This window comes from Vigna unguiculata, chromosome 5 (assembly GCF_004118075.2).
Source record: "Vigna unguiculata cultivar IT97K-499-35 chromosome 5, ASM411807v1, whole genome shotgun sequence".
Classification (NCBI taxonomy): Eukaryota; Viridiplantae; Streptophyta; class Magnoliopsida; order Fabales; family Fabaceae; genus Vigna; species Vigna unguiculata.
This window is the reverse complement of record NC_040283.1, coordinates 40,301,560-40,315,958: the sequence shown is the minus strand read 5'-3', so window position 1 is coordinate 40,315,958 and position 14,399 is coordinate 40,301,560. Positions and strand designations below refer to the sequence as shown.

Here is a 14,399-nt window from a genome sequence, read left to right as displayed (position 1 = left end):
AGCTACCTTTAGTCAGACTTATAAAGGATAAAAATCTACATTTATTCCTCTACAAGTTTTCATACAAGTATACAAAGCAAAGCAAAACTTGAGATCAAAGCAATCTTTTTTTATATATTATTTTTTTCATTCCTCTCTGCAACTAACCCCATTACTTATTTCAGTTCCACTCTCTATATTTAGAATTTTTAGGTATAGCTCTCTCCTAGACTGCAATATATTCTCTCATGCAAAAAAAAGTGAGGGAGAATTTCATTCCTTCCCAACCCTCAACAAAATCTGGCATGAGGGGAGCAACCTTTAGAAGAGACAACATTTTCTTTTCCCCTTCTATTTAATTATTACTACTTTAAATTCATCTCTTCTTGGCTCAACCTTTCTCTCACTCTTCCTCAGTTCATCCTTGTTCCATTTCTTTTAGAACTGCATAAGTGAAGAACATAACCAGCAATGGAATGAGGGTGAAAAGAGGATATATAACAAGGAAATGACTCAGTGCAGTTACCCTGAAAACAACCACACCGTCATCGTGGAGAGGCACAAAGATAACTTCATCAGAACATGTCCTACATGTGGTCATCATGTCAAATGCCAGGAGCAGGTTCACATTAATTAACTCCTTCATTACTCCATGCATACTCATCATCATCATCATCATCATCATCATCCTTTTCTGTCTTTTCTACTTGAGTTTGAATCTGATACAATATACACACTTTTATATTGTTTTCTAATCAGCATTATATATATGCACAGTATTTGATACTTACTGTTTTATTGGCCTTTCATTTCAATAATAGATATAAATGTTCTGGTGTTGATGTTTAGGCTGCTGGAATTCATGACTTGCCTGGACTTCCAGCTGGAGTAAAGTTTGATCCTACAGATCAAGAGATTCTTGAGCATTTGGAAGCTAAAGTGCGTTCTGACATTCACAAGCTGCATCCGTTAATCGATGAGTTCATCCCTACTCTTGAAGGGGAGAATGGAATCTGCTGCACCCATCCAGAGAAGTTACCAGGTAATTTAATACAAGCCACTTTGTGATTATTCATTTCCATTTTTCTCTCACTCATTCAACAATATTAAGAATATTATTTTTGCATATAGTTCCTTAAGATATATGGTTAGATATGTTTGTTTCCTTTAAACTTCAGCAACTTCAAACTGAGAAAGCATGACCTTTGCTGAATTCACACTTTTGTGCAGAAGATGTGACCATTGACAACATCATGTTATCCATTTTACAACTACTTCTATTTTATTGTGGGAAAAATGCGTGCAACCAAACCTTGCGTTTACTACTGTTTCTGTTCCATGATCTGGCACAAGAAAGGTCTTCATAACTTTGATGTAATTTAACATCTTAATGTTTTGATGAACTCTACTGCAGGAGTTGGCAAAGATGGGTTGATCCGACATTTCTTTCACAGGCCTTCGAAAGCATACACGACAGGAACAAGGAAAAGGAGAAAGGTGCATACGGATGCTGATGGCAGTGAGACACGGTGGCACAAAACAGGTAAGACTAGGCCAGTCTACATCAGTGGCAAGTTAAAAGGGTACAAGAAAATTCTTGTGCTTTACACCAACTACAGAAAACAAAGAAAGCCTGAGAAGACAAACTGGGTGATGCATCAGTACCACCTTGGCAATAATGAAGAGGAGAAGGAAGGGGAGTTGGTGGTCTCCAAAGTTTTCTATCAGACACAGCCTAGACAATGTGGTTCACTCATGAAAGACTCGTATTCTGCTAAACTAAACGGTGAAAGTGTGCATGAGGTAACTAATCATAAAAGCACTGGGTTTATTGAATTCTACAATAATTCGTTTGTATCCTTTGAGCAAGGGGACCAGCATAGGCCTAGCAGTGCACAACTAGTCACCCACTTCCCTGTTCATGATGGTGCTACTTTCATTCCTTGAAATAAGTGGTGGAAATTCATGGAAGGAGAAGGAACATTACAATTGTATTCTGCATTGAAGAAATAAGTTAATAACCAACTATAAGTACAGTTAGGAGGGAAAAGGGGGGAACAGAATAAGGAGAAACTGCTTCATCCGAAAGCTAGTGATCAGATACTTCAATTGAGGAAGGAAAAAGCAGGGTGAGGAGACCAAAGTAAACAGAAAGCCAAAACTATTTGGCTGTAACTTTGTTTACTTTCTTTTATTCTTTTACAATTTTTGGAGGTTAGCTGCTATCATGCTTTGTGCAGTGACACGAAAACATATCTGAATTTTCCTATACTTGGGTAAATACTAACCATCAATCTGTACAAACATGACCTTTACCCTAAAGCCTTGAACCACATACTCCGTCTGGTGCGTTTTTTACTGTGAGTTTTGTTTTATGTATATGATTCGGGAAATTATACTCTTATTGCGTGTACATGTTACTTTTATGAACATGGTGAGAAGAGAATACAGATATGAGAGAAGGGAAAAAAATTAAACAGTATGGTATAAAAGAAAGATATGAATAATATAGCTCACAGCACATTTAAGCATCCATCTAGTAAAAAATATAACCAGTTATCAAAATAATAGCATTACTACGAAAAATGTAAATAAGTTTCTCTAATCTCACTATAGAGCCCTTCAATATTATTTACCAAATCGCGAAGTGCAAATAAAAGAATGTCAACAACTTCAAGAACCAATTGAGGAAGTGTTGAAAAGAGACAATGCCTAATGAAAATGACTCAACGGTAGGCAGAACAACTGTGTGAGTGGATTAACTATAATTATATTCGATGATGCTTGAAACCAAAATCATCTTTCTGTACAGAAAGAGCAAAGTACACACATGACTAGTCAGTTTCGCTTCATCCAGGTGTCTTGTTGGTCTTGCTTTTTTAGTCGGCGACAGACCATCCGTCACGTTCTTGAGATGTGTTCCTATGGTAGCTAGCTAGTTTGTACCAAAATAAAATAGTAGAATATTGCGTCAATACTAACTTTAACCCACCATACCTAGTCTTGCAGAGCCATGGTATCTTCAACAGTAAGAAATTTGTGTTTGCTCACGATTTGCAAAGTCATTCATTTAAGACAGTGTATCACAGACCAGGTTGCACACTCCTTCTCACACATGAAACATATACCATAATACAAACACTAATGTGTAAAAAGAAGGTTAAATATGATAAGAGAACTAAAATTATGCAACTGGCTTTACTATCATTTAATCGCCCCCATTCACTACTTTCTTTTCAGTATCACAAGGGAGCCTATATCTAAGAAAAACAAAGACGTTTACAGCAGCAAGCACGCCTCACAAGTATTCAAGATCTCTTGTTGACAATCATTTTGAGGATTGGCATAAACACCAGGGCGAACCACATTCCATCACACCCTGTTAACAAGAATCCATGTCCACAATAAGTTTCTTAAATTCGTCAAGATAACATGCAAAGAGGAAAGCAAAAAGGAGAGAAGATTTGCAACAAACACTCAGAAATGGGCTTGACAGACTTCATATACTAGTTGTCTACGGACTAACTTTCAACAAATATAACATTTTTATTCTGAAGTATCAGTAAGATGAAAATAAGAAAATACACACTTAATCAGTATTCACCTAGCATCAGATGATTCTTATATTCTCCTGAATGACTGTCTTTATCTTGATACATAATCAGAATCAAAACAAGAGCAAAAATAAACCTATCAAAACAAATCAAATGATCCACCCATCAATGCCAAAGACTGAATATACATAAAATGTCCTCCCCTGAAAGATATTATTTGCGTTGCTTTTCTTCCCAAAAGTTTGTGTCTCATACAAATACGCCCACAAAGTAGTCAACAACTCAACATGCTATCAAGTTCTTCCATTCAGTGATCAGTTTTGTATGAACAAAACCTTCAAAAACTAAGGAACGCAAATAGCTAAAATCTTTCACCCCGACACAAAATTAACCTCTTCCACGATTCTAATATTCAGTCAACAGAACGACAAATCAATTGATTGATGAAATCATCACAAAATAAGGTGCGGTTGGTAACCCCAATTTGTACCAAACGAAACTAACAAACAACGATTTAGCCATTTAAACAACCAGCATCGTTCAAATGCAGCTATCCTAAAGTGTTTTTCATTGTCCATTCATTATGAAATAATCCCAACAAAATAACCTTTTCATTCTAACTCAATTTACACAAACCATTATATACCAGTTTAATATAGTGAATCACTGAAGTGTTGTCACTTGAGATGTGGGATAAAGTGTGTGTGCAATTTTAGTTGAATTTTTCACAATCACGTTAAAAATACTAACTAACTAAATATAGGCAAAAATAGTTTTTGTGATAACTTTTGGGATCAAATATTTACACTCAATTTTCATAATAAAATACAAAAAACATTATTCACATTATTTCAAAATCAATTTTGAGAATGCTCATACAATTACCCATCACTCTCACTCACTCGCTCACAGCTTCTCCTTTTCTTCCTCAACAGAAAAACATCGGCCTCCTCGTAAGCATAATCTGGATGCAAATGCTCGTGTGGGACTTTCTCGATGTGGAAGGCTTTGTCGCACAGTTCCCAGAAAAGCTCGTGTGCTTCGGGTGCCCTAAGCTGGTAGCCGAGCAAAACGACGCCGTCGTCGGAGACTAGGGCTTCCATGGCGGAAACCAAAGACGGGACGGACTCGCGAATGTAAACGACGTCGGTTGCGACGACGAAGTCGAAGGGAGGGTTGAGGGCAGCGATCTGCTGCGCGTTGTTCCAGTAAAGAACGGAGTGTTTCAGGTTCTTGCGGAGGATGGGCTTGTTCACCTTCAGGTTGCGCTTCAGGGCCGGCATCACGGGCGCGATATCCGTGAGGACCAGGTCCGTCAGGCCCAATAAGAACAGGCCCATCCCCGCCACGCCGCAGCCCGTGCCCAGCTCCACAGCCCGTTTGCCTCCGAAGTCCAGCACACGGGCGTACGGGTTGTTGTCGGAGGGTGAGGCCCAGCGCTCCATGAATTTTACGAGGACGAGGGAGCAGGGCCACACGGAGGTTCCCACGTGCATGGAACCGTTGTCTTGCTGCAGCGACAGAACGGCGCCATTCACCGGAAGCTCGATCACCGGCGAGTCTGTGAACTTCATTCTTCTCTCAAGTTTCGATTCCAACACGACGCAACGCAAGATGTCGGATTATTGTTTGTTTTGGGCTGTGGGCTTTGAGAAGTAGTTGGGTTCTGAAATGTTCCATGGGTCTACTCTTTAAAAAACAAAATGGGCTGGATTAAGAGGTTTTGTCCTGCACCCCAAAAGTTTTTTACTCTTCCATTTATGCCCTTCAAAAAATAAATGAAAATTTAAAAGTGGATTTGGTAAAAACAATAATTAAGTAATTATGAAATTACTAGGAGTGGTTGCTTGAACAAACATAATAACCGATAGTGGTGGCTATATGACTAACGTGTTGCACCTCCAAATTGTCTCTACTTTGCCATTCACTTTCACGGAAGAATCTTAAATATATATATATATATATATATATATATATATATGAGTTGGTAAAATGAAAAAAAAAATTGCAAAGAAATCAAAATGTGGGTTTTTAACCTTTTGCGGAGGTTAATGTCCGATTCACAAATATACCGAATATCAACTTCTGGAAAACAAATAAAAATAAATTCCTACACTTCTGAAAGTTGACATCCGGAAATGTCCTCAACTGGATGTCGACTTCCGGTTTGAGACACTCTCAGATATGGATTTTCGTCCATGTTCCCATGCTTTTGGAAGTGGATGTCCAGTAATATAATTAACAGATGTCGACTTTCAGTTTAAGATATTTTCGGATGTCGAGTTACGTTGAAGAGACTTGCTTATAGAAGTGGAGATCCAAAATTGTGTTGTTGTCGAAAGTCAACTTCCGGTTAAAGAATTGTGTTGTTTGCCATGGGTAGTGGCGGAACTTGAACAACAATTTTAGGGGGAACAAATTATATTTGTTATATATAAATTATTTTTTCTAGTTAATATTTTTTTTCATTTCCTCACATCATTCTCTCTATTCAAAACAAGCACTCATAACAATAGAATCCAAAAAATATGACAATAATATATATGAAAGAGTAGCATAAAGTTTATCATTAAAAATAATATATTAAAAAAATAAAGCAAAAGTTACCTTCTCGGGATCACGTTCTAAATTATTTTCAAATTCATTATATATAACTTTAGGAACCTTAGAGAGTTATTTTTCATTTTCTTTAATTTTTGGATTCTCATAAAGTTTCTCAAGTTTATATGACATAGATGTACTTTTTTCATCTTTATCACAACCCTTCCACTTGAAAAAAAGAATCAATTTTTTTACTTTTTATCATAATTTTTCTAATATAAATTTGTCACCTCTCCCCTATTTAGAAAAATATTAAGTTATGAATATCCCAAATTAAATCTTAAAACCAAGACTCAATATTCTAAGAAAACTAATAACTTATAGATGATTTACCTTCCCTTACTTTAGAAATTCCTAATATTGTTATTCCCTTACACAACTTCAAAGCCTAAAATAGCTCTATATACACAAAGAAGAGTTTAATCAATAATTAGAGCATTATTTTATGATCTCTAACAGATAGAGATATGCCTAGAGCATAGAAAAATCACATACAAGAAGAAAACATATTGCTTAAAAAAAAGGGTAAAAAATGAACTTATTCAAAAGAAGAAATTGTTCAATCCAAAATATTCCTTAGCTTCTCAACTTTTTCCTGGTGCAATTTGATTTTGAAAATAATAAAAATTGATGATGAGAATTGAGATGGAAATAAAAAAAGAGAAAGAGATGGCAACACAAAAAAAAAAACAAATAAAGAAGTAAAATAAATTATAATAAAAAGGGAAAATATGATTTTTAAATTTAGAAAAGGTTTTTCTAAACTAAATTATTATAAATAAATATATTTTTTAAAAATATATATAAAAAAATAAACGTTAGGGGAGTCGTGGCTCCGGCTCCCCTCAGTCAACATTATGTTCCGCCTCTGGCCATGAGACACCAACTTCATGTCCACTCGGTCTTAATAAAAAGCATTGTAGAAATTTTTTAAATTCATCCACGAATTTAAGCAAAAAAAAATGATTAAAGTACTATACTAACTTGACCATCCCGAATAACACATGCAACATGATCAACATAGCTAGTCAATAGAGAAATATCCCTAGGTCCTCTAGGAAATCCTCCTAAATCATGGTGGTCCTTGTCCGAAACAATCTCCTTATGCTGGATAATATTCTCCTGCTCCTCATGAATATCAGCAGGAGCTGCTGATGGACTAGCTTCTCCGTGACGACTCTCACCTCTTTTACGAGCAGATTCGTAGGTCTACTCTAGGCTCCTACCCAAAAAGCCTCAAAATGTGAAGAACTTTCACCATGAGGTATAAATGCTCATATTGTCCTAGTCATGTCTATAATAAACAAATTCAAAAACATATTAAAATTATAATTAACTACAATTAAAAATTACAACATAAAAACACTAGAAAAATAACAATTAAAATAAAAAATATAAATAAAATATTTCAGAAATCTTAAAAATAATAAAATTTTAAATAATAAACCAAAAATATAATTAAAACAACTAGAAGTCCACACCGAAAATCAAACCTCCACGGAAGTCCACATTTGTAAGTACATTTCATCCGACGTTGACATTAGAAAGCACCCTTCATCGAAAGTCCAATATTTCACATTTCACAAAGGCCCACTTCCTGAACGTTGTCCACATATGAGATTTACTTTATCGAAGTTGACATGCGGTGCATATGCTAACCTTATGAAAGTCGACTTCCAGTGATGGTTTCGATACGTTTTTTTCCCTTACATAAGTCCACTTCCAATATTTTTTTCCCTTACGAAAGTTCACTTCCGATATTTTTTGGCTTACGAAAGTTGACTGATGGTTTTAATTTCCCATTTCCTAATTAATGGATTTGTCAAATATTACAAAAACTAAAACATTTTAAATAATTTGTAAACATGGTAGGCAAAACACTTGGCAGATAAAACACAAACACAGAAGAAGAAAAATATTATCTGTTATATCTGAATGGTGGCTTGGGGAATAACGCAAAGGAGAAGAAGAAGAGAGGAGAGAGCAAGGTAGGGAGAATGAACACTACGTGTCTGAGTGAAGCACAATAGAGGAGACTGAGGGAGGAGTGTGAGGGTTGGTGGGATGTGGGAGTGACTGAATTTGGATTCTTTGCTGGTTTTTTTTTGTGTTGTCTCTCTATTGTGTCTCTATAATACATTGATTACCTCTATTTTTTATGTTTTAAAATATATTAAAAAAATATTTAAAATACCAACACAGTATATTTTTAATGCTCAGCAAAAAACACCATAAAAAGAATAGTAGAAAATCTGAACTCAAAAGTGACCACAAAGCTACAATTAAGTGTGAGGGTGAATTTGTTTTCATTAAATAGGAAAGAGAAGGTGAAGTTTTTAATTTTAAAAAGAATTTAATACAGTTGGTCAAATAATTAAAGGTCAATTGTGACATTTAAAAAATACTTAAGGGTGTAGAAAATATCATGGAGGTGAAGGAATAAAGTATCTTGGATTAATTAGGTGTAGATCAATTGTTGAAAAAACTAAAGTTCTATTACACTTGCACCCATTTACGTTTGTAAAATACAGAAATTAATATATGATGATGATGTGATTTTATATATTTCAGGGACAGTTGTGATATGAAAGACTTACGAGATGTTTCAAGTTATTTTAGGTATATAGGATTTTCTACCATTTCGATAAATTGACCGAACATGATAAAGTGAGCACACACCTTTTAGAATTAGCATAGATTATCCAATTGAAAACACCTTTGATCAATCACATTCACCAAATAGGTGACTCTCTTAAATTATATCAGGTCATACATACTATAGTGAAGTGTCTTGTCTCCAACTTTAAGACTCGCCATTTTTTAACATGTTCTAAGTGAATGAACATTAATTTTCAACTTACTTTTTGAAAGGAATTTAAAAATCATTCAGCTATATCTTTGATGCAAACAACTTTTATTCTGGAACCAAAACGAACCCTTACGTTATCATATAAATTTGTCGAAACATAGAACACAGTAGATATGGCAGGGAAAAAGCAGATTTAGTCCTACACGTGTCTCCTTAGTACTTGCGTTCCGACTCAGAAACCTTAAATTTTTTCCTTTTATTTTTTCGGTAAACCTAAAAAATCTGAACTTTGTGTTGTGTCACTGATGATGTGTGATGAAAATGTGGTGTTCGTAGGAGACTAAATAACGATTGTGTTGTCAGATCAGAAGAAAGCAATATGCAATACGTGGCAGGAGAAGATCTTACAACTACACTCATATGCATGGCAATTATCATTTAACATGTTAAACTTTATGATTATCCAAGCCAGTCAAATCCTTAATCATCTGCTACGTTGCAATTAAAGGGAATTGTGGCATATAATCTTTCAACATCCATTTCACAATTCACTTCTCCAACCCCACCGCGTACGTCATCGTCATCGTGTGACAAAAAGTAAAAACAAAATCAACGTGGTCAGTGCGGCAGTCAAAACTCAACAAAATGCTTTCTTTATACTTTTCTCCCTCTTTTTCTTTTCTTCTATTTTATTTCCCATCTTACATAGTCAAATAATGCAAACCTAGCATTGCATGAACTATGGTTGTTCGTCATTTTGTCACCTTGTCAAGAATTACGATAAAATTGCAATTATAATTTAGAATCAACCATTGGATTGTCGGTTAAGATTTACACAAAAAGAAAAAAAAATAAATTTATGAATGGAACTTATTAGAAGTCCCACATCGACTAAAAATAAGACAATTTCATAGGATATAAGTGGCTACACACTTCACCTAATAAGCCGGCTTGTGAGGTTGAGTTAGGCTTAAATTCCACCCTTTAACATCTCGTTAGAGTATTTATATTTAGAGTGTGCAAACCTCATCCCAATTTAAAGTGTATATATATATATATGTGGGTGCAAACCTTACCTTCCAAGCCGGTTTTTGTGAGATTTCTTTTAATGCACAAAAAAAGTCTAAGTCGATTTTGTGAAATTGAATTCATCTTGATGCCTTACTTATTAATAAGTGAGTTTGATTCTAAAAGTTGTACACCAAAAAATACTACACCCCCTAATCACGCGCCTTGCATTTCTTTACATACAATGAGAAAAGAATTATGTTAAGTAAACACTCAATTATGGGTTTACCACCCAAACGAAGGTAATGAAAAAGCAGCACTGCTTAATGCACGAAAAGAGATGAATAGGAAGAAAGGAAAACCAAAAGAATCAGGACTAGGTCTTTTATGAAAAAAAAAAAAGCCACTATAACGCGAAATATCTTTGAATTTTATGAATGACATTATTATTATTATTATTTTAAATCTGGTTATCATTTTCAATGAAAATTTTCCTTTTAACTAATTATCTTTATTTATAAAGATCCAGATCCATTACCGTGTTTCTCCCATCTGAGGATTCTTCTCGGCCTTAACATTGCAATTAAAAAATGATATTTATTTTATTATCAACATTTTACGACACACATAGAAACGGGTGAAGAATCAAACTCGAAAGGTCGATCTTTATCAACAGCCTCTTATAAAATGTGGGGACCACTTTATATTTTGTGTAAGTTGAAAGCCCTAGATGAAGAACATATATAAATATATTTTAACCTCATTCTCTATACAATGGCCTCCTTGTTAATTGGGGTGTGGTTTTATTTTATTTTTAGAATTTGGATTTTGACATTGATAGAAAAGAGATATATAGGTATATTACATTTGTGCATGATTTGTTGATGGAATGAAAGGGTACATGAGGTTATATATTTTATAATAATGAAGAGGCTAAAAGCCTATTTGTACTATAGAATCATGCTTTTTGGTGATTGGAAATTCTCTTTTGAGTCCACAATGGAGATGAAACTGAGCAATAATGGAGTTCAAAAGCGGTTCTATCCTTTGCCCCCACTACTCCACAAACACTCCCTCTCCTTTATCAAAAACTAAAGCCACCCATTTTAAAAAAGGGTTAACTTTCAGGATTCAAAAGAATATGCATGGATCTCTCTTCTCTTCTCATCTTTCACCCCTTCAATAGTTTTTTTTTTTTTTTTTATACCAACTTTTTCACCCTTCATCAACCCCACCTTTTCCTCCTTGCAAAGTTTCAACACATTTATATTCTTATTTTTCAACCTCATCCACCATCCCCATTTATTATGTTCTCAGAAAATTAAAAAAAAAAAGGAAAGAAAAGAAGAAACTAAAAGGCTTCACATTTGGACAAACTTTACCACATCAAATTAAGTCCATCCGTTGGTTGATGAAGGGTGGTAAATGGTTGGCACCACCAACACCAAGAAAATCCCTAGTTTGTCCCCATGCACTCTCTTCATTCTGTACGTGCCGTCGTTTTGTAGGGGGCATTTGTGACAAATCACCGGAATAATTATTCTCTCCCTCATGACCTGTGAGCACAGAACTTGAACCGTACATACCACAAAATTTGTTCCCATCTTGGCCTGGACTGTTGCATTTCAAACCTATGCTCCCGAGGAATAATGATGGGTCCGATGAAGTTGTCCCAATTTGTGCAGCTTTTTGCAACAAAGCTGTGGCTGACATGTTCGCTGAGGTTGTTTGATGGGATTGGTGTTGTGAACTATACAAGGAAGGAACACTTATGAGTTGCAGGTTTGGGTTATCCTTAACAATATTGTTCACTAGTGGAAGTGAAGCAGTGCTACTTAGCTCTTGGCTTCCATTGGGGGACACTTTATTTCCAAACACCCAATTTAGTTGGTAATTAGAGGGTGGTGGAATTGAGCAAGGTGCAAGTGGATTTCCACCATAAATTGAGGTTGGGCTTGTGGCAGACCCAAGTTGATGAAACTCATGCAAGTTGTTGTTAGCAATTGTTTGATGAGCCTGAGATGTTTGACTCATCCAAAGGGATAGCCCCTTAGATGTTTGGTTACATGGGACTGGTTCCTCGGGGCACGAATTTGGCTTATAAAACGATGAAAAATGGGTTGCCATATTTGAACCTAGAGGGTTTTGCATGATGCTGTAGTTGCTAATGTTTGATGCTGCGTTCACCCTAGCTGTTTCTTCTGCTAAGGCATCGCAGAAAGCCCTGTGAGTGATGAAACTATCCCTCCTGCTCCACCAAAATCGGTGACAAACAGTAAATTAATTAATTACAAGAAATGACATTGGAAAAATATATATAACTTTCTGAAAATGTTACAATGTGATGGATATTTATGTATTCCTTAATATTATTACACTTCATTGTTTCCTTTATCTACTCTCTCTAGGTATCTCTTAGGACTTGTGTTCATCGATTATTTATCTTAAATAAATTAAAGCAAACATGCAAGAAGGCTCAAGGCATGATTATATAGTAAAATTTTATTTCTTGTTAAGAACTTCTGCAGCAAGGCTCCAGCATTAGGACTTGTAACGGTTAGCTTATGAAAATAAATTATTTACAAGAGTAGTAACACCAATAAGCAAGAGAGTTTTATCTTTTTTAATAATGTTTTACGTTTCACCTTTTAATGGGAACAAGAGAAAGGAGACAAAAAACAATTAGGGACAAGTTCAACCCCTATAACATATAGGGTTCATAACTCCACTCCCCAGATAAGTCTTTGATATTAAAACAATTTCATAATCACATTAGATAATCTATGATAATTCCAAACTAGCTAAGCTTAGAAATTTTGTCGTTTAAGATATTTGCCAAAAGGTAATAAACCTTGCAAGTGTGGGTTCTTTCAAGCTCTTTTCACTGCACTAAGACTCATTTCTCCTTTTACTACTCCTAAAAAAGCAAAATAGACAGCAGACACGCAGAAGCACACGGAGGAGTCAGACAAAGATATCATAGATACAGTTTAAAGGCTTCAGCGTCATGATTCATTTTATCTATGTATATCTTTTTCGGGTTTCAACTCACCACTATTGCATGAAGAAAGCGATGCTCTTTCTTCTGTCACAAAGATAAGGATAGTAATTGCTGTTTCTTTTCTTTCGTTTTTTTTTTCATACATATATACCACTAGACAACTTACCACTTTTACAAAAAAATTTGATTAGTATGAGATTGAAAACTCGTAACAGTTTGTGATCCACGAAATAAAGATAGAGATAACTACGTACCGTGAAAAGATAGTGCCACAGTCACATTTGTATTCTCTGGTACCACATGTTTTTGAGTGAGCTTTCCAATCTGACTGCACAGCATAACGCTTTGAGCACTTCTCGCACTTCCACTTCTTCTCACCGTGCTTTCTGCAGAAGTGCTTCTTAATCCCAGTTAAGTCTCCCAGAGCCCTTGAAGGGTGGTGGTGGACACAAGTCTTCTCTGGACACACATAAACTCTCTTCCTTACTTCTTTGCTTGATCTCTGCTTCAGCTTCCAAGGAAGGTTGTGCCCTCGTCGATGGAGTTGAAGGTTTTGGTCCCTTTGGAAACCCTTGAGACAAATTTCACACACGAATCTGTTTGTGGCCATCAGGGTCTTGGGTGATAAGGCTATGACCTCAGCTTCAGGATCTGTGCACAGAAGATTATTCATTAACTCACACAACAAACCCATTGCTTTCTTTTGCAGAAAAAAGCAATCAACTTTGAATATACCCATGATGATGAGAAAAGGTAGAAACACAGAAAGACAGAGAATTGCAACAAAGATGATGAAAATGATAAGAATCAAGAAACTTGCCTGGATTTCCAGGGAGGTTTCTCTTCCTCTTCAAAACAGGAGGTTGGTTAGATGCAGCAGTTGATGGGTTCTGAAGAGGGAAAGCATTTGAAATTTCTCCATCATCCATGTTTTGTAGCATCTTAGGTAAGGTGTTTCTTGAATCCTAAGTTTGACTGAGTTTGGAAACAGTTAGAGGTAGTGAGGTGGGAGGAAGTATATTAGTGTTTGAATTAGGAGAAAAGGTGAGGAAATGGGGTAGCTTAGCTAGGCTTGTTAATTATATGGTTCCAACCCTAAACAACATGAACTGATATATGGTAGATGGGATCTCTCTGTCCCTCTCTTTCTCTCTGTTGCAGTCAATTTAATTATCTACTTTTTAGGTGGAATAAAAAACTAAGATGCTATGGGGGGCGTAAAAGCAAACGAGGAGAGAGAAATGGAAAGGAAAAAGAAAGGGAAGGTGGGGGTCAGTCAGAAAAATATACACAGAACAGGAGATGAGGCAAAGGTGTATGATGACACATATGATGAGCTCCCAAGAAAGTTATCTTCATTTGGAAATGATTATCCCATAATTTGTTACTTTTTGTTTTCTCATTTTTCAAATCCTTTCTCATTCAATTCAATCACTTTTTTATTCTG

The 14,399-nt window shown here is 35.6% G+C and overlaps 3 protein-coding genes across 5 annotated transcripts; 1 reads left to right on the top strand and 2 right to left on the bottom strand.

Annotated features, from left to right (window-relative positions):
- The first annotated feature begins 145 nt into the window (after positions 1-145).
- Positions 146-2,381, top strand: LOC114185617 (NAC domain-containing protein 73-like). Its single transcript, XM_028073456.1, has 3 exons — positions 146-601; positions 829-1,021; positions 1,394-2,381. Exons 1-3 carry the CDS (start codon positions 488-490, stop codon positions 1,924-1,926), a joined length of 840 nt encoding a protein of 279 aa, XP_027929257.1. The 5' UTR covers positions 146-487; the 3' UTR covers positions 1,927-2,381.
- A 194-nt stretch (positions 2,382-2,575) lies between these two features.
- Positions 2,576-5,199, bottom strand: LOC114185618 (protein N-lysine methyltransferase METTL21A). 3 transcript variants are annotated; one of them, XM_028073459.1, is made up of 2 exons: positions 4,413-5,199; positions 2,576-3,358 (listed from the first exon to the last, which is right to left on the bottom strand). In XM_028073459.1, exon 1 carries the CDS (start codon positions 5,105-5,107, stop codon positions 4,415-4,417), a length of 693 nt encoding a protein of 230 aa, XP_027929260.1. In that variant the 5' UTR covers positions 5,108-5,199; the 3' UTR covers positions 2,576-3,358; positions 4,413-4,414. The 3 variants fall into 3 exon arrangements, with proteins under 3 accessions (XP_027929260.1, XP_027929259.1, XP_027929258.1); XM_028073458.1 differs by having other exon boundaries at positions 4,419-5,198; XM_028073457.1 differs by having other exon boundaries at positions 4,436-5,197.
- A 5,522-nt stretch (positions 5,200-10,721) lies between these two features.
- On the bottom strand, positions 10,722-14,399 carry LOC114186108 (zinc finger protein MAGPIE). The gene is given in 4 exon segments (XM_028074133.1): positions 10,722-11,387; positions 11,389-12,199; positions 13,207-13,603; positions 13,773-14,399. Coding segments are annotated over 4 exon segments (1,374 nt in total). The 5' UTR covers positions 13,894-14,399; the 3' UTR covers positions 10,722-11,342.